Source organism: Lutra lutra, chromosome 17 (genome assembly GCF_902655055.1).
Source record: "Lutra lutra chromosome 17, mLutLut1.2, whole genome shotgun sequence".
NCBI classification, from domain to species: Eukaryota; Metazoa; Chordata; class Mammalia; order Carnivora; family Mustelidae; genus Lutra; species Lutra lutra.
The window spans coordinates 56038805-56059866 of NC_062294.1; the positions used below are offsets into that span (position 1 = coordinate 56038805).

The 21062-nt window shown below is 41.1% G+C and overlaps 3 protein-coding genes and 1 long non-coding RNA gene across 4 annotated transcripts in view; 2 read left to right on the plus strand and 2 right to left on the minus strand.

The window, feature by feature from the left end:
• Positions 1-21062, minus strand: part of LOC125088868 (zinc finger protein 665-like) — a 577134-nt gene that overhangs the window by 522438 nt on the left and 33634 nt on the right.
• LOC125088914 (KRAB domain-containing protein 5-like) overlaps positions 1-21062 on the plus strand; it is a 664001-nt gene that overhangs the window by 427873 nt on the left and 215066 nt on the right. The gene's annotated exons all lie outside the window — the stretch shown is intronic.
• LOC125088867 (zinc finger protein 665-like) overlaps positions 1-21062 on the minus strand; it is a 175536-nt gene that overhangs the window by 124071 nt on the left and 30403 nt on the right. Inside the window, 1 exon segment of the mRNA XM_047710443.1 lies at positions 1109-3426. Coding sequence (XP_047566399.1) covers positions 1109-3426 — 2318 coding nt within the window.
• Positions 380-21062, plus strand: part of LOC125088928 (uncharacterized) — a 28028-nt gene continuing 7345 nt past the window's right edge. Inside the window, exons 1-2 of the long non-coding RNA XR_007123812.1 lie at positions 380-494; positions 2551-2740. This is a non-coding gene — a long non-coding RNA (uncharacterized LOC125088928). The remainder of the gene's footprint in view (positions 495-2550; positions 2741-21062) is intronic.

Sequence of the window (21062 nt, forward strand, 5' to 3'; positions counted from 1 at the left end):
TGTGGAAGTGACCTCCTTAAGTTCCAGTGCTACTGGCAGTCGCAACAGATGTGTATGTCCAGCTATATGGCATGGTAGGGAAGAGTTAGATGACGTCTTTCTGTTATCAGGGAGGATTTCTTCGTTTCAATCACATCCACTCCTATTCTCTCAAGATCGCCATTACGAAGATACATCAGTAGTTAACCGGTGCACCACCTTTTTTTCCTTAGAGAGCAATCAGGAAAACCGTGTATGTCTAATATTAGGAAGTTCTTTAGTTTTAGGAAATGGAGAAAAATATTGTTCTGAACACCTATTTCATGGCAACTTACATCAATGCTATAACTCTAAGCAGTGTCTCCATTTAGATTTTCTTCGTTCACGTTGTGTATTACACAGTTCTCACCTTCCGAGGAAAATCTGGGATGCGTGAGTCCCCCCGAGTGCAGCAGGGCATCGAATGCCGTTGACGGAGCTAAAATCAGGCTCACGGATTCATACACCCAGTACGAGTAACTCAATCTCCAGAAGTGATTTGAGAATAAAGTACATTAATATTTGTTGGTCACAAACCTCAAAAGGATCAATATAACAAAAAGCACACCAAAACTAATCGTACCCTTGTAAAAACTCCCGCACTGAATCTTTCCAACGTAACAGCATATGCACTTTCCAAGTGTTTAACTTGATCTTTTTCCTTGGACTAACGAATACTGTCTGAATAGAGGGACTGATACACTCCTTTTATGTGATATCTGTGGCATTTTTTGACATTAGATGTTCAATCACAGAGTTTTCTAATTATTTCTATGATTCAATTTACCTTCTTTAGCACTTTATTTGCAAATGTGTATATTAAAATGAGGGTCTTTCCACAATCATGTTTCTAGGGTTTGAACCTAGTGTGCATATTGGGACACAGAGTATAGACTGAATTCCAGTTAAAGGTCTCACCACATTCATCACATTTTACCATGTTGCTCCCATATGATAACTACGATGTGAGTTTCAGGGAGAGAGAGTGGACTTCTTTAGATGTGTACAGTTATTCTCCAGTTACATTGGATGCAAGGTCTGTGATGTAAGGGTTTTACAGTCCTTACTCCTAGTCTTTACATTTTTAAACTTTCTTCCCAGTATGACTTCTATGATGTTTACTAAGATGTGAGCGCCGGTAAAAGGCCTTGCCACATTCTTCGCATTTGTAAGGTTTCTCTCCAGTATGAGTTCTGTGATGCTTAAGAAGGTTTGAGTGCAATGAAAAGGCCATGCCACATTCCTTACATTTGTAAGGTTTTACTCCAGTATGATTTCTGTGGTGTACAGTAAGCGATGAGCTCTGGTGAAAGGCCTTGCCACATTCTTGACATTTGTAAGGTCTCTCTCCAGTATGAATTCTGAGATGATTACTAAGGTTTGAGTGACACTTAAAGGCCTTGCCACATACTTGACATTTGTAAGGTCTCTCTCCAGTATGAACTCTGTTATGTCGAGTAAGGTCTGAACGCTGGTTAAAGGCCTTGCCACATTCTTGACATTTGTAAGGTTCCTCTCCAGTATGAAATCTGAGATGATTACTAAGGGTTGAGTGACACTTAAAGGCCTTGTCACATTCTTGACATTTGTAAGGTTTCTCTCCAGTATGAACTCTGTTATGTCGAGTAAGGACTGAGCGCTGTGTAAAGGCCTTGCCACATTCCTTGCATTTGTAAGGTTTCTCTCCAGTATGAATTCGGTGATGTTTACTAAGCAATGACTTCTGTGAAAAGGCCTTGTCACATTCTTGACATATGTAAGGCTTTTCTCCAGTATGAATTCTGTGATGTAGATCAAGGTATGAGCGCTCGTTAAAGGCCTTGCCACATTCTTGACATTTGTAAGGCTTCTCTCCAGTATGAATTCTGTGATGTCGAGTAAGGTATGCCTGTTGGTTAAAGGACCTACCACATTCCTTACATTTGTAAGGTTTCTCTCCAGTATGAATTCTGTGATGTTGATCAAGGCGTGAGCTCTCATTAAAGGCCTTGCCACATTCTTGACATTCATAAGGTTTCTCTCCAGTATGAATTTTGTGATGTCGAGTAAGGTGTGCCTGCTGGTTAAAGGACCTACCACATTCTTGACATTTGTAAGGTTTCTCTCCAGTATGAATTCTGTGATGTTGATCAAGGCATGAGCGCTCCTTAAAGGCCTTGCCACATTCTTGACATTTGTAAGGCTTCTCTCCAGTATGAATTCTGTGATGTCGAGTAAGTTTTGACTGCTGCTTAAAGGACCTACCACATTCCTTACATTTGTAAGGCTTCTCTCCAGTATGAATTCTGTGATGTTGAATAAGTGTTGAGCGAATTTTAAAAACTTTGCCACACTCTTTACATTTGTAGAGTTTCTTTCCAGTATGGATTTGCCTATGTTTCCTTAGGGATGAGCAGTACTTAAAGGTTTTACCACATTCTTCACATTTGTATGATTTCACTTCAGTATTCATTTGCTGATGCTGAGATCGGGTTGAGTGCCAGTCAAAGACTTTACCACATCCCTTAAATATGGGTGTTTTCTCTCCACTAGGGATCGTCTTCTTTCTACTTAGTCTTGATGACTGACTAAATGTCGGACCATGTTTAGCATATCTGAATGGGTTTTTGGCCTCATGAATTCTCTCATGATCACCAATATTGCAGGACTGCTGAGGACCATTCTCACACTGACTGGATTCATCAGGATTTTCTCCCAAATGGATACTCTCATGTGTAATAAGGTTAGACCTTTGATGAAAGACTTCCCCACATTTATAACATTCATACTGGTTCTCTGAAAACTGAGTCCTCACCCGTCTCTGAACACTGCAGTCCTGGTTAAGTGTTTTCTCAGATTCAGAGCACTGAGCAATGCTGTCTCCATTGGAAGGGCTCTGGTCATTCTGTTGGGTCGACTCCTCAGTGGAGCCCCTCTCGTATGGATCCCGCTTAGCACTTTGTTCTTCATTATTCAATCTCTGATTTTCAGAAGTATCTGATGGGGTCAATCCAATCCTGTTTTGAAAATGGTTCAAATCATTATTTTCGGCACGGACTAGATAACTTTCCAGATTGTCCAAACTGTCTTTCCACAAAGAGCTATGTTGGAATACTTGATTGGAGCTTTTGCTGACAGAAACACACTGCTTTGTGGAAGCAGCTGACTTAAAAAGGGAGGTTTTCCACAATGTTTTATATCCTTCACTATTTGGGTCATTTTGAGTCTTATTAGATGCCGTTGCCTCAGATGGGCTCTGTCCTTCATGGTATCTTTGATACCCTTCCCACTCCCTATCACTGTCCCGGTCTGTCATTAAGTATACATTTTCAAGAGCACTATTTTTGTATCTACTCATTGTCATTTTTTGGAAAGAAGCTTCTATGCTTGGCTTTTCCAGGAAGTTCTGGATGTCATGTGAAGATAAGGCTGAAAGATATCAAATAAGAGAAAAGGAAACTCATTGCACTTACTACTTTCAGATGAATATACTGATGATTTCTAACATACAAGCTTCCAGTCAATCAAAGAGTGTCAGAAAGATGGCTGGGAAGGAATCATCAGAATTTCCTTCCTCCATGGACACCTTACCTTTGAACACAACATACTGACCACATCTCCTAATAGATAATTCTGTGATACTGTCATGTTGTAGCACAAATCCCTTCCTGCATCTCAAATAATCTGGAAAAGTGCCACGTGAGCATAAAATTAGAAGGACGGTTATTTAAACATAAAACTGAAATGAACCAAATAGGAAAAAATCCAACATACTCAATAGGTAAAGAATATAAGTTTCTCCTCTATGATCAGAAATAAAGTAATGAAGTAAGCCCACCATTGCCTTTCAACATGGTACTGGACATTCTAGTCAGAACAACTAGGGAAGAAAAAACACATAAAAAGAATCCAAACTGAAAAAAAAAATTTTAAATTATCTGAAATCACAGATGACATGATCTATAAATGACCCTAAAGAATCCTAATTTAATTTTTCCGTGCTTTTTTCCTATTGTTTGTATTGTTTATTTCTGCTAAACATTGTCTACAACACTTTCCATTTTCAAATTTTTTTAATGCAATACATGGCAAAGAGCTGGAAGGGTGCCTGGATGGCTTGGTGGGTTAAGCCTCTGCCTCCAGCTTAGGTCATGATCTCAGAGTCCTGGGATCGAGTCACACATTGGGCTCTGTGCTTGGCAGGGAGCCTGCTTCCTCCTCTCCTCTCTCTGCCTGCCTCTCTACCTACCTGTGCTCTCTGTCTGTCAAATAAATAAATTAAATCTTTAAAAAGGAAAAAAAAAAGAGAGAGAGAGCTGGAATAAAAAACTTAACTTTCCATGAGAAACAAGGAAAGGAAAAACTTAGATGAAATTTAGTAGTACAAGGAAGTAACAAAGATAAATCTGAAATAAATAAAATAGAGACCAGAATAGTAACAGAACAATGAATGTAATGCCCAGTTTACGGAAATACTAAAACTGGCTGTGCTTTAACTTGGTCAGCATTTATAAACTACCAAATCAGATAACTTAGGAATAAAAACAATAACAACAACAATAGATAATTCCAAAAATTGCACACGTCACTAAGACTGAATTATCTAACCTCTACCAAATAAATGGGAACTCTTCTTACACCAAAAACAGGAATTTGAGTTATATTTGGAAACAAAACTCTCCCAGCACAGAAAACTCCAAGACTTAGGAATGTTACAACATTTGATGTAGTCACTGAGTTCCCTAAATCAAATCTTCTCTTTTGCTCAGATTATTTTCCTTTTTTGTGTCCTTGAGGTCATTAAGTCCTACCTCTGTTTCCTCCAGCTGTCTGTTTATTGCATTAATCCTCTTTTCAATCTCATTTATGGCATTGTTAATCTCATTGAATTTTTTAAAAAATTTATTTGAGAGAGAAACCGAGGGGGAAAAAGAGCATGAGTGGGCGCTATAGAGGGAGAGGGAGAATATCAAGCAGATAGCACATTGAATGTCGACACTGACCTGGGGCTGGATCCTAGGATCCTGAAATCACTACCTACGCTTAAACCAAGAATCAGATATAATTGAGACACCCGTGCACTCCATTTTTTTCCCTTTTAACTCTTGTCTCTGTGGTAAAGTTCTCAGCACTCTTTTCTCAAACCTGTGAGTATCCCTATGATTGTTGCCTTTAATTCTCCATTACGTATGTTACTGATAACTGCATCCCTTCAATCTCTGGCCATGGCTGTATTTTTTTGTTTCTTTTGGGATAAATTCTTCCATCGTGGCATTTTGTCTAAGTCTGCCTTCCTCTCTGTGTTAGAAAAGCCAGTGATGTGTCCTGCTACATCCTTCTAGTCAGTGGTCTTCAGAGGTTCTCCTTGCCTTCTGTAGATAGTATCTGCTCCCTGGTCTGAATGTGGTCAGTTTTAACTAGGTGAGCTCTGGTCTGCTTGTGAAATGAGACCTGAAATCACCTCCACCAGAACGGAGGTTGTGCAGAACTCTCTGCTCTGCTCAGGAGATGTGGTGTGGGCAGGGGCTCACCTTTCTGGGCCTGAGGTAAGCTAGACTGAGATGGTCAGTCCAACCACAGCACAGGGGGCTGGGGCTTAGGAAGCAAGCCAGACAGCCAATGTCCTCACTGACTGGCACATTGGGACACTGCTCTGAGATCATGCTACAGGGTAGGAGAGGGAAATGGTGCCATCTAACTCCTGTGTTCTTAGACACATATCTCACTGAATGTTTCCTCACAGGGAAACACTCCTAGACTAGTGAATACTCTTCCCACTGTGTCCCCCAGTCATTCTTCTGATCACTGTTCGCAGGTTGTCTGTACCCAGGTTGCTTGCCTTCCTTCTCTCCAGGAGTAGCACAGCACCTTCTTGGCTCTATCCTAGCCAAGTCTGCTGACCTTTAAAACTCTAGGCTTTAAGACCTGCTAGTTCCAAGAACTCATGAAATTCAGCCCCTCTAGTTTTCCAAGGCAGGGGCTTTGGAGAAACACTCTTCTTGTGCGTTCCCTCTGTCATGTCACTTTCTCCACAACCAGGGATCCCTGCCTTCCATAGCACTGTAATTCTTCCCTCCCTCAACCATGTCTCCAAACTTTCTGCCATCTGTGATGTGGCCTCTTCTATCCTGTAACTTGGGGAGTATGATCTGTCAGTCTTCATGGCCATTTCTGGAGTACTGAGAGTGATTTGGTACTTATCTAATTGTGCTCCTGAGATGTGATGAGTCCAGCGTCCCCCTATTCCAAGTCCATTTCCCTCTCCTGGGAATCCTTTTTGTTAGAAACCTGTGAAAAGGGGCACAGTGGGTTAAAGCCTCTGCCTTTGGCTCAGGTCATGATCCCAGGGTCCTGGGACTGAGCACAGCATTGGGCTCTCTGCTCAGGAGGGTGCCTGCTTCCTCCTCTCTCTCTGCCTGCCTCTCTGCCTACTTGTGATCTCTGTCAAATAAATAAATAAGATCTTTAAAAAAATAAAAAGAAACCTGTGAAAACTAAAAAAATTTACAACACTGGAGAATACATGCCCAACACAAAAAAAAATTTGTTGTTTCTACATAAAAAAGAATTTCAAAAGTTGAGACATAATACATTTAGAGGAACATCCCCCCAAATAAAATGCTTATAATTCACCATAAGGGTATCAAATCTGGAACAATGAGAACTATGAATACTGTGCAGGAATTGAAAGAAGAAATAAGTGGAAACACATCGATGTTCTTTCACTCAAATACTTAAGACTATTGATCTATCAATAAATCTTCAATTGACCTGCATATTTAATGTACTCTCTGTCAAATTCCCAATGCGATTTTTGCAGAAAGAACAAAATGCACCCTAACTTTACATGGATGTCACAGGATAACACATACCCAGAATAATCTGGAAAATAAACTGCACACGTCGTGATTTAAGGCATACTGTAAAGTCACAGTCATCAAAATAATATACTACAGACAGAAAGAAAGCCACAGAAAAAGGGAAGAGTGTAGATGATCTAGACATATATTTCTCCAATGTTACTGTGTATGACAATCAACTGAGGCCTTGTTAAAATTCATATTCTGATTTCGATTTCTGGGTTGGGTCTAAGTTTCTATATTTCTCACAGGTGTACAACTGATGCCCACATTTTCAATTCCATAGTTCTAAATTCCATAAATGAATGAATGAATAAATGATGGATGGATGAATGAACCAATGAATGAATGAATGAATGAATAAAATAAAAATAAAAAATAAAATAAAAATCATGGATGGGACTGCATCATTGGCTCAGTTCGGTAAGCGTCTATTTTGGCTCAGGTCATGATCTCAGGGTTTTGGGACTGAGCCCCACAGCAGGCTTTGCGCCTCTCTAGAGATACACGAAGAATGGAGAGAAATCAAAGGAGTAGTTAGGTCTAAGATCATGGCAATGGGAATCCGTCACAAGAAACGACCTGTGTAAGCAAATGCAAAGAAAGTACAGTACAACATTTTCAGAATACATTTCAATTTGTTAGTGATGTTGTGTGTGGGGGGGAAGAATAGAAAACCTCAGTTACCACAGGAACCATATAACACATTGATTTTTAATACACTTCCGACTGAAATTGTAAAAATAATGAGGTGCTTAGAGAAACACCTATCATTCTATCTCTCCAGTCTTGGTATAAGAAAAAAATTCTAAAACCAATAAAAAAAAAAAACAAAAACTAACCATGAAGGATGAAATGATGAATTAGATTCCAAAAATATTAAGAATTTCTTTGCATCACAATCTTAAGAGATAGAAATAGAAGTAGAGTGATAGAGGAGTCAAAGGACTCATTCTCATAATATATGCAGAACTACAAAGACTAAAGAAAAAGATACCATAACAGAAAAAAAGGGGCACAGTAAGAAAGACACTTTGACAAAGAGATTATCCATAGGTTAATACCCAACTTCATACTAGTAGAAAGTAACAACACAACAAAAAAGCAAATAAAACCACAACTTGGTAACATCACTTGCTAACCAGAAGCCTAACACCAAAACCACATAAGCTACCAAGTTTTAGAAAGCATGCAGATAAGCCAGAAATCCTAGGAATCACTGCTGGTGTGTGTGAACAATGGTACAATTTTTGCGGGGGAAGGGTTTGGTAGTATCTATTAAAGCTGAACATATCTAACCATAAGTACCCGGATTCCAGTCCCACATCAAACAGCCAGCAGATATGTGTACTTGTTCCACTGAAAGACAAATCATAGATTTTACACATCAGTACTAATCATGACAGTCCTGCACAGAGAACCATCCCCCCTCCTGTTAACAGTAGAACGATGCGACTGGTATCCACACAACGGAACAGGATCGCTCCACTCTAATGAATGATGCACAGTAACATGCAGGAAAACCAACGAATTCACAAATACTGAGAAAGAAAAAAAAGCCAAAAACAAGAGTCCCCATTGTCTGATGATATTTCTACAAAGTAAAAAAGGGAGCACGGCAATCCCTTGCTTTAGATGCTGAGAAACAGTGCTGAGCTTAGGGGAAAACTTACTGAGACCTCAACGGGGATTCAGAGGACAATATTGTGTTTCATGACCTCAAAGGCTTATACAGATGAGATCAGTCTGTGAAATTCCATGAAGCTGTTCGCTTGAGATCTGTACACATGACGTGACTTTTCTTTTTTTTAAGATTTTATTTATTTATTTGACAGACTGAGATCACAAGGAGGCAGAGAGGCAGGAAGAGAGAGGGGGGAAGCAGGCTCCCCACCAAGCAGAGAACCCAATGTGGGGCTTGATCCCAGGACCCCGAGACCATGACCTGGGCTGAAGGCAGAGGCTTAACCAATAGAGCCAACCAGGTGCCCCAATAAATAACTTTTTAAGAAATTAAATTAAAAATAGAAACAAAAGCCACATCATCAGAAACATAGATGTAAGTATGAACAATATACATATACTGACAAACTGAAATTAAAGTAGGAAGGAATTTCACACTGTGACTAGATTTCACATGCATACTTAAAAAAAAATGCATGCTGGGGGAGGAGTCAAGATGGCGGAGAAGTAGCAGCTGAGACTACTTCGGGTAGCGGGAGATCAGCTAAATAGCTTATCTAAAGATTGCAAACACCTACAAATCCAACGGGAGATTGAAGAGAAGAAGAACAGCAATTCCAGAAACAGAAAATCAACCACTTTCTGCAAGGTAGGACTGGCGGAGAAGTGAATCCAAAGCGACGGGAAGATAGACCGCGGGGGGAGGGGCCGGCTCCCGGCGAGCGGCGGAGCAACGGAGCAAAATCAGGACTTTTAAAAGTCTGTTCCGCGGAGGGACATCGCTCCAGAGGCTTAACTGGGGTGAAGCCCAGGCGGGGTCAGCGCGGCCTCAGGTCCCGCAGGGTCGCAGAAGGATCGGGGGTGTCTCAGTGTCGCAGAGCTTACCGGTATTAGAACGGGGAAGCCGGCTGCAGAGACAGAGCCGAGGAGTGACTCTCAGCTCCGGGTTGCCGTGAACCGGTCGCAGGCTCGGTCAGCTCGGAGCGCAGCCGTAGGCCAGGGTGACGGTAGTCATTTGGCACTGTTCTCTGAGGGCGCACTGAGGAGTGGGGCCCCGGGCTCTCGGCTCCTCCGGGCCGGAGACCAGGAGGCCGCCATATTTATTCCCGTCCTCCGGACTCTACGGAAAGCGCTCAGGGAACAAAAGCTCCCCAAAGCGAACCCAAGCGGATGACTCAGCGCGACCCCGGGTAAGGGCGGTGCAACTCCGCCTGGGGCAAAGACGCTTGAGAATCACTACAACGGGCCCCTCCCCCAGAAGATCTACGGGAAACCCAGCCAGGACCAAGTTCACCTACCAAGGAGAGCGGCGGAATTCCAGAGGAGAAGAAAGCAAAGCACGGAACTCATGGCTTTCTCCCCATGATTTTTTAGCCTTGCAGTTAATTTAATTTTTTTTTCTTTTTCAATTTTTTTTTCTTTTTCTCTTCTTCTGCTAAATTTTTTTTAACTTTTACCGTTTTCTTTTTTTAACGTTTTTTAAATAGTTTATCTAATATATATATATTTTTTCCTCTTTTTATATTTTTTCTTTATCGGCTTTCTTTTTTTTAATAGTTTTTTTTTTCTTTCTTTCTGAACCCCTTTTTATCCCCTTTCTCCCCCCTCACAATTCAGGATCTCTTCTGATTTGGCTAAAGCATATTTTCCTGGGGTTGTTGCCACCCTTTTAGTATTTTACTTGCTCCTTCATAAACAAAATGACAAGGCGGAAAAATTCACAACAAAAAAAAGAACAAGAGGCAATACCAAAGGCTAGGGACCTAATCAATACAGACATTGGTAATATGTCAGATATAGAGTTCAGAATGATGATTCTCAAGGTTCTAGCCGGGCTTGAAAAAGGCATGGAAGATATTAAAGCAACCCTCTCGGGAGATATAAAAGCCCTCTCTGGAGAAATAAAAGAACTAAAATCTAACCAAGTTGAAATCAAAAAAGCTATTAATGAGGTGCAATCAAAAATGGAGGCTCTCACTGCTAGGATAAATGAGGCAGAAGAAAGAATTAGCGATATAGAAGACCAAATGACAGAGAATAAAGAAGCTGAGCAAAAGAGGGACAAACAGCTACTGGACCACGAGGGGAGAATTCGAGAGATAAGTGACACCATAAGACGAAACAACATTAGAATAATTGGGATTCCAGAAGAAGAGGAAACAGAGAGGGGAGCAGAAGGTATATTGGAGAGAATTATTGGAGAGAATTTCCCCAATATGGCAAAGGGAACAAGCATCAAAATCCAGGAGGTTCAGAGAACCCCCCTCAAAATCAATAAGAATAGGTCTACACCCCGTCACCTAATAGTAAAATTGACAAGTCTTAGTGACAAAGAAAAGATCCTGAAAGCAGCCCGGGAAAAGAAGTCTGTAACGTACAATGGTAAAAATATTAGATTGGCAGCAGACTTATCCACAGAGACCTGGCAGGCCAGAAAGAGCTGGCATGATATATTCAGAGTACTAAATGAGAAAAACATGCAGCCAAGAATACTATATCCAGCTAGGCTATCATTGAAAATAGACGGAGAGATTAAAAGCTTTCAGGACAAACAAAAACTGAAAGAATTTGCAAATACCAAACCAGCTCTACAGGAAATATTGAAAGGGGTCCTCTAAGCAAAGAGAGACCCTCAAAGTAGTAGATCAGAAAGAAACAGAGACAATATACAATAACAGTCACCTTACAGGCAATACAATGGCACTAAATTCATATCTCTCAATACTTACCCTGAATGTTAATGGGCTAAATGCCCCAATCAAAAGACACAGGGTATCAGAATGGATAAAAAAACAAAAACCATCTATATGTTGCCTACAAGAAACTCATCTTAAACCCGAAGACACCTCCAGGTTTAAAGTGAGGGGGTGGAAAAGAATTTACCATGCTAATGGACATCAGAAGAAAGCAGGAGTGGCAATCCTTATATCAGATCAATTAGATTTTAAGCCAAAGATTATAATAAGAGATGAGGAAGGACACTATATCATACTCAAAGGAACTGTCCAACAAGAAGATCTAACAATTTTAAATATCTATGCCCCTAACGTGGGAGCAGCCAACTATATAAACCAATTAATAACAAAATCAAAGAAACACATCGACAAGAATACAATCATAGTAGGGGATTTTAACACTCCCCTCACTGAAATGGACAGATCATCCAAGCAAAAGATCAACAAGGAAATCAAGGCCTTAAATGACACACTGGACCAGATGGACATCACAGATATATTCAGAACATTTCATCCCAAAGCAACAGAATACACATTCTTCTCTAGTGCACATGGAACATTCTCCAGAATAGATCACATTCTTGGTCCTAAATCAAGTCTCAACCGGTATCAAAAGATTGGGATCATTCCCTGCATATTTTCAGACCACAATGCTCTAAAGCTAGAACTCAATAACAAGAGGAAATTTGGAAAGAACCCAAATACATGGAGACTAAACAGCATCCTTCTAAAGAATGAATGGGTCAACCAGGAAATCAAAGAAGAATTGAAAAAATTTATGGAAACAAATGATAATGAAAACACAACGGTTCAGAATCTGTGGGACACAACAAAGGCAGTCCTGAGAGGAAAATATATAGCGGTACAAGCCTTTCTCAAGAAACAAGAAAGGTCTCAGGTACACAACCTAACCCTACACCTAAAGGAGCTGGAGAAAGAACAAGAAAGAAACCCTAAACCCAGCAGGAGAAGAGAAATCATAAAGATCAGAGCAGAAATCAATGAAATAGAAACCAAAAAAACAATAGAACAAATCAACGAAACTAGGAGCTGGTTCTTTGAAAGAATTAATAAGATTGATAAACCCCTGGCCAGACTTATCAAAAAGAAAAGAGAGAGGACCCAAATAAATAAAATCATGAATGAAAGAGGAGAGATCACAACGAACACCAAAGAAATACAGACAATTATAAGAACATACTATGAGCAACTCTACGCCAACAAATTTGACAATCTGGAAGAAATGGATGCATTCCTAGAGACATATAAACTACCACAACTGAACCAGGAAGAAATAGAAAGCCTGAACAGACCCATAACCAGTAAGGAGATTGAAACAGTCATCAAAAATCTCCAAACAAACAAAAGCCCAGGGCCAGACGGCTTCCCGGGGGAATTCTACCAAACATTTAAAGAAGAACTAATTCCTATTCTCCTGAAACTGTTCCAAAAAATAGCAATAGAAGGAAAACTTCCAAACTCATTTTATGAGGCCAGCATCACCTTGATCCCAAAACCAGACAAGGATCCCAACAAAAAAGAGAACTACAGACCAATATCCTTGATGAACACAGATGCAAAAATTCTCGCCAAAATACTAGCCAATAGGATTCAACAGTACGTTAAAAGGATTATTCACCACGACCAAGTGGGATTTATTCCAGGGCTGCAAGGCTGGTTCAACATCCGCAAATCAATCAATGTGATACAACACATTAATAAAAGAAAGAACAAGAACCATATGATACTCTCCATAGATGCTGAAAAAGCATTTGACAAAGTACAGCATCCCTTCCTGATCAAAACTCTTCAAAGTGTAGGGATAGACGGCACATACCTCAATATTATCAAAGCCATCTATGAAAAACCCACCGCAAATATCATTCTCAATGGAGAAAAACTGAAAGCTTTTCCGCTAAGGTCAGGAACACGGCAGGGATGTCCGTTATCACCACTGCTATTCAACATAGTACTAGAAGTCCTAGCCTCAGCAATCAGACAACAAAAGGAAATTAAAGGCATCCAAATCGGCAAAGAAGAAGTCAAACTATCACTCTTCGCAGATGATATGATACTCTATGTGGAAAACCCAAAAGACTCCACTCCAAAACTGCTAGAACTTGTCCAGGAATTCAGTAAAGTGTCAGGATATAAAATCAATGCACAGAAATCAGTTGCATTTCTCTACACCAACAACAAGACAGAAGAAAGAGAAATTAAGGAGTCCATCCCATTTACAATTGCACCCAAAACTATAAGATACCTAGGAATAAACCTAACCAAAGAGACTAAGAATCTATACTCAGAAAACTATAAAGTACTCATGAAAGAAATTGAGGAAGACACAAAGAAATGGAAAAATGTTCCATGCTCCTGGATTGGAAGAATAAATATTGTGAAAATGTCTATGCTACCTAAAGCAATCTACACATTTAATGCAATTCCTATCAAAGTACCATCCATTTTTTTCAAAGAAATGGAACAAATAATCCTAAAATTTATATGGAACCAGAAAAGACCTCGAATAGCCAAAGGAATATTGAAAAAGAAAGCCAAAGTTGGTGGCATCACAATTCCGGACTTCAAGCTCTATTACAAAGCTGTCATCATCAAGACAGCATGGTACTGGCACAAAAACAGACACATAGATCAATGGAACAGAATAGAGAGCCCAGAAATGGACCCTCAACTCTATGGTCAACTCATCTTCGACAAAGCAGGAAAGAATGTCCAATGGAACAAAGACAGCCTCTTCAATAAATGGTGTTGGGAAAATTGGACAGCCACATGCAGAAAAATGAAATTGGATCATTTCCTTACACCACACACGAAAATAGACTCAAAATGGATGAAGGATCTCAATGTGAGAAAGGAATCCATCAAAATCCTTGAGGAGAACACAGGCAGCAACCTTTTCGACGTCAGCCGCAGCAACATCTTCCTAGGAACATCACCAAAGGCAAGGGAAGCAAGGGCAAAAATGAACTTTTGGGACTTCATCAAGATCAAAAGCTTTTGCACAGCAAAGGAAACAGTTAAAAAAACCAAAAGACAACTGACAGAATGGGAGAAGATATTTGCAAATGACATATCAGATAAAGGGCTAGTGTCCAAAATCTATAAAGAACTTAGCAAACTCAACACCCAAAGAACAAATAATCCAATCAAGAAATGGGCAGAGGACATGAACAGACATTTCTGCAAAGAAGACATCCAGATGGCCAACAGACACATGAAAAAGTGCTCCATATCACTCGGCATCAGGGAAATACAAATCAAAACCACCATGAGATATCACCTCACACCAGTCAGAATGGCTAAAATTAACAAGTCAGGAAATGACAGATGCTGGCGAGGATGCGGAGAAAGGGGAACCCTCCTACACTGTTGGTGGGAATGCAAGCTGGTGCAACCACTCTGGAAAACAGCATGGAGGTTCCTCAAAATGTTGAAAATAGAACTACCCTATGACCCTGCAATTGCACTGCTGGGTATTTACCCTAAAGATACAAACGTAGTGATCCGAAGGGGCACGTGCACCCGAATGTTTATAGCAGCAATGTCTACAATAGCCAAACTATGGAAAGAACCTAGATGTCCATCAACAGACGAATGGATAAAGAAGATGTGGTATATATACACAATGGAATACTATGCAGCCATCAAAAGAAATGAAATCTTGCCATTTGCGACGACGTGGATGGAACTAGAGGGTATCATGCTTAGCGAAATAAGTCAATCGGAGAAAGACAACTATCATATGATCTCCCTGATATGAGGGAGAGGAGATGCAACATGGGGGGTTGAGGGGGTAGGAGAAGAGTAAATGAAACAAGATGGGATTGGGAGGGAGACAAACCATAAGTGACTCTTAATTTCACAAAACAAACTGAGGGTTGATGGGGGGAGGGGGTTGGGAGAGGGGGTGGGGTTATGGATATCGGGGAGGGTATGTGCTATGGTGAGTGTTGTGAAGTGTGTAAACCTGGCGATTCGCAGACCTGTACCCCTGGGGATAAAAATATATGTTTATAACGCTGTAAAAAAAAAAAAAAGAAAGAAAGAAAGGATGAATCCCCAAGTTTTGTAGCAACATGGACGGGACTGGAAGAGATTATGCTGAGTGAAATAAGTCAAGCAGAGAGAGTCAATTATCATATGGTTTCACTTATTTGTGGATCATAACAAATAGCATGGAGGACAAGGGGAGATGGAGAGGAGAAGGGAGTTGAGGGAAATTGGAAGGGGAGGTGAACCATGAGAGACTATGGACTCTGAAAAACGATCTGAGAATTTTGAAGGGGTGGGGGGTGGGAGGTTGGGGGCACCAGGTGGTGGGTATTGTAGAGGGCACGGATTGCATGGAGCACTGGGTGTGGTGCAAAAATAATGAATACTGTTATGCTGAAAAAAATAAAATAAAAAAAAAAAAAAAAAAAAAAAAAATGCATGCTTTAATTTCTAGCTAAAGCAGTAGGTTACTGGAAACAGAATGGTCACAGAGAAAGAATGAATTATTTTTTTAAATATGAACACAGTGAAACACAAGAAACAAAGAATTAAAAAACAGATAAAGTCTAAGGAGAAACATAAAACAACTCAGTAAATGCAAACCCAACCTCCACTGGAATACTGAACGTAAATAAAAGAAACGTTAATGGTAACAGTAAACTCTGCTTGAATATATTTCACTGGAGTTTTCCTGGAGCTGTAACTAAAAAAGGAAGATAAAATAAAAAACCAAAACAGAAAAAAAAATATCCCACGTGGTGACAACCAATCAAATAACCAGCATCACAATATGAATATTGTATAGAGGAATCTTTAACATGAAAGGAGTTTATCCCTGTTACTATCAGTTTAATCTTTCAATATCAAATGTTACACTATGTAAATATTCTACTTCATGGATGACAAACATTTGTGTGCATATTTATACACAGAAATGTAAAATTATACACACATAAACACAGGCATATATAGAGAAATACGTTTAGCTTGAAACACAAAACCATCCATCACTGAGAGATGACATCATCAAGCCAGCACCTGTCTGCATCAGACCTCCATGGCAACTCTCAGTACTCGGGTGAGGCCAAAGCAGCCCCTGAATCCGAGAGACCAAGAGGGTCATTAGAAAAGTAAGAGGAGCGATTTCACTTTGACCACAAGGCACCTCGCTAGGGCCAGCACAGCCCTACCATGAAGGACCAAAACGAACTCTAATTGCTCCACCAAGAAAAAAACCCCCGTGGACATCCAGCGTTCCCCAAATGGCAGCCCCCTTTCTGGGTGGCCCACTGAGATCTCACCTCATGGGGAACCCTGGGAAGAATCTGGTGCTGGACCAAAGGACCCCACAGACATGGGCAAGGTGGGCAGGGCTACAACAACCAGTGATCAAGGGCACCTCGGGCTCAGTCAGTTAAGTGTCTGCCTTCATTTGGCTCAGGTCATGATCCCGGGGTCCTGGGATGGAGCCCTGCATCAGGCTCCCTGTTCAGCGGGAAGCCTGCTTCTCCCTCTCCCTCTGCCTAGCTCCTCCCACCTGTGCTCTTTCTGGCAAATAAATAAATTAAACCTTAAAAAAATAAAAAGGTGATCAGATCTTGGAAGACTGCCAGACTAGACTGTGTCCCGCCCTGCAGTCACACCGAGAGCCCCCAGTGACCCTGCTCATGTGCAGGGCTAGATGGAACTACCTGGTCAAGGTTTGTCACCAGCTAGGCTTGTGTTTGGTCACTGCCAACACACTGCACTACAGCATTAAGGACATTGTATCCCTCTGTCTGGGCAGGCCTGCAAGCAGGCAGTCACTTTCCAGTGCTGACCATAGCTTCCACTGCTACCATACCAGGATGCCTGAACAAAGGCCCTGGGCGAGCACAGAGTCCATGTCATATGGCTACTGAGGAGAGCAGCGAGCCAGTAGCATGGCCCAAGTGTGGAGCACAACATCTCTCTGCAGGATGAACAGTGAACTTGTGTTGAACAGTGAACTGGGGCGGTCTCAGAGCCCAGCCTACTGTACTCTTTCTGCAACAGAGCATGGGCTTCAGTCCTGCCAATGTTTGTACGTAATCTGGGGATCCACCCAACCAGGGACTTGCCAGCGCTGACTTGGAAAATGCTCAGGGGCCACAGCTGCCAATGGGTACATGTCTGACCCTCTGTGAACACAGAAAATAACATTAGCAACCAAATTACGGCAAATGTTTAAACTAGAAGTTGCCATGGTCCCTGGGATACCTCTAGAAGGAACGACAAACAGTTGGCTACGTTCAGATGACGGAGACTGAAACCTCTCAAATGTGCCTTCATTCCAGTCCAGTAAGGAAAAGGTACAGATATCAGTGTGAGTAGTTCCGCAGGATTCCAGTGAACATCGGGACCAGACAGACCACTGCAGTTTTCACACGCATGCAGGCTACTCAGCTTTCTTCCGAGGTTCAAAAGCTACATTCAAATGGAGAGCGTTCAGCATGGAACAGGACTGCTGGGCTACCTTTCTCATGAAAAATAAAATCCAAAATATTCACCGAAGTCTCACATATTCCTCTGCATAATACCTACAATGTATGTCCCATTGTTATTGATGCTTTATCTATATATTTTTTAAGATTATATTTATTTATTTGATATAGAGAAAGAGATCACAAGTAGGCAGAGAGGCAGGTGGGTGTGGGGAGGAACCAGGCCCCCTGCTGAGCAGAGAGCCCAATGTGAGGCTTGATCCCAGGACCCTGAGATCATGACCTGAGCTGAAGGCACAGGCTTACCCCACTGAGCCACCCAGGCGCCAGATGCTTTATTTATTTTAATGTATTTAATATCCTTAATTCTGTGTGTTAGTGCTAATGTTATTGTCCTTTTGCTGGCAGAAATGGTTCAGACACAAGAAGATTGAGTGAATATCTCAATATTGGTAGAGTCAGGGTTTGACCCTGGATACCCTGCACATCAACACAAGGCACCCCGGTCAAATGCTCTTCCAGAAGGTGACCTGTGCTTGCATTCTTTTTCATCTTTGACACTCAGTGGTTGAACCAGAAGCCCTCACATGGAACAGGTTCCGTGAACTGGGACTTCAAAGTGAAAATTCCAGCTCAAATCACACACATGTAGCCTGAGTGGCTTTCCGGTTGACTACTTAAGAACCAGACACAGAGGTCAGGTGTCCAAGGTCAAAACACAGGGAAGGCCCAGCACACACAGGAGTCCACTTTCACACCTGGAGAACCAGGATTATGGACCTGTCCCCTGACGACATTTTGCATAGGCTAATACCCTTCCTGAGGCACTGAGCTCTAAATGTGTCCCCAGACACTGGTTCTCAGCATCTGTTTCCGGGACCTGAGAATGTGTAAGAAAAGAAGGTCAGGAGTTACACCCCAGACTTATTGACATGGTAATATAGGGATAGGCAAAGCAATCCAAGACTTCAAACTGTCCTGGTGATTCTGATACAGGCAAAATCTGATTACCTCTGAAGGAAATGTCATGGGTCGTCCCAGAATTATACACAGGTAAGTCACTCTTAGAATCCCTCTGTGCTTGTGATGATGCTACTGTTGTGACATACACTTAGACAACTCACACACAACATACACAACACACATTTTCTTTTTTCATAAATTAATCTGACTAACGAAGTCTATCTTGGCTTCCTTCTTTTCCATCTCTGCTTTCTCTCAATACTCTCTTGAGCTTCCTGGGATCACCCCAAACACACCTCTGGTCCCATTCTTGAATAAAGGCAATATAATTAAAATGAAGGGGCACTTATGTAAATATTTTATCAACTAATTTGTGAAATGCACACAAGACATCGATACATGTCATGTATTATATTGGGATGGCATACAGCATTTTCACTGTTAATCTGTAGATGATGATTTTTACCATCAGACCGTAAATAATTGCAGGCTTAAGGAGGTCATCAGCATTCAATTTGCATGCAGCATAAAATCCCTGAGCATTAAGATTAAGGATACTCTAAATTTTAGCATCTTTTAAAAAAACAGGTTCAGTGCAAAGTGTGACTACCTTTCTCTCAGATGCTGTGAACCAGTTCACAGAACAAGAGCCATTTGCAAACATCTCTACCTGTGCTACACTTCCACATTTCTACTTAGACTGGCTCCTATGACAGAGTTCTGGTCAACAGCATGGCGGGAGTAGGCCTTGGGGAGGATGGCCTTTTCTGAATGAACACAAAGAGGCATCAATTCAAAATTTCTTAAGTGGAACCAGACTTACACTGTCTCCTTTGCTGCCTTCTACATGAACTGATGCCTGGTGTGTGTGTGGTGGTGGGGAGCAGGTATCTTGGGGCCAGGAGAGAGCTAGTATGAATAGAATGCCTAGGGAGGACCATACCGCAGAGAAGAAATAAAAGATGAGAGTGCACTCTAGTGTGTCTGAGCCATTCTATCAGGCCTGAGCACCTATCTACTCACTGTGTACATAAAACAAAATGCACATCTTCTTTTCTATGCATACACATCAGTCTTTTCTTCTTTTTTTAAATTTAGTTCAACTTTTTAAAAGATTTTATTTATTTGACAGAGAGAGAGATCACAAGTAGGTAAAGAGGCAGGCAGAGAGAGAGCCTGATGTGGGGCTCGATCCCAGGACCCTGAGATCATAATCTGAGTGGAAGGCAGAGGCTTAACCCACTGAGCCACCCAGGCACCCTGAAGTCTCTACATATTCACCTAATCAAACTGTTACAGTGAAGTGAGCAACCTGGATGAAAGGAAAAGAATAGCAGCTCAAAAAATGTTACTTCTCCAATCACAGAGGAAAGAGTGAATGTTATCAATTAAACTACATGGAATGTAATGTGCTCCCTGGAGAATTACTCCCATGTGCACATTAAATTCTGAAGACCAAGTCATTTCATGCAAACTGGTCTTACCTTGAGATTTTAAGATTATGCAGATTGGAAGAAGAGCAGCAGAGTGGATCCTACATGAGTTAACACCCAGGTACACAAGATATGATTTACATGCGGAGAATCTCAAACCAAGATACTGGAGATTTAGGAACTATAAGTTCTGTACTATTCCTAACATAAATATACAATACTTCTGCTTGCTAGGAAATCATCAATTTTGAAACCTGGAAATGTGCTCCTCAGAACCAATATTCCTTTTCCTTCTGAAGACACAGGTGCGATACACACGTACATGTGCTTCCTCCTAGTTGGTGCTGTTACTCGAAAATCTATCTTCAGGGAGCCTGGGTGGCTCAGTGGGTTAACCCTCTGCTATTGACTCGGGTGGTGATCTCAGGGTCTTGGGATCCAGCCCTGCGTTGGGCTCTCTGTTCAGCGGGGAGACTGCTTCCCTCTCTCTCTCTACCTGCCTCTCTCCCTACTTGTGATCTCTCTTTGTCAAAAAAATAAATAAAATCTTTAAAAAAAATACTTTCAGTTCAAGAAAGTGTTTCTCTCATGCAAGGAAAATATAAATTCACCAATAGATGATGAAATGAATTCTATTATTATGACAACTCCACAGACATGATACAACATACACTGACCACTGACCAACGAAGTACACAAGAGGAGTAACATAGTATGTATGCATAATATTGATACAGACCAACGCATACATAATTTTATTGGCAAAGGGCCTAAAAGTGATTTAGATTTGAGGTAAACTCACATTGTCTTAAAATCTATTTGTTTAAAAATTGTCACTGTATAATAAAACACACAGGTAAAAAGGAAACCCAAGTGACTTTGTGATATGGGAAGTCCAAGACAAAAAGAAGCACATGA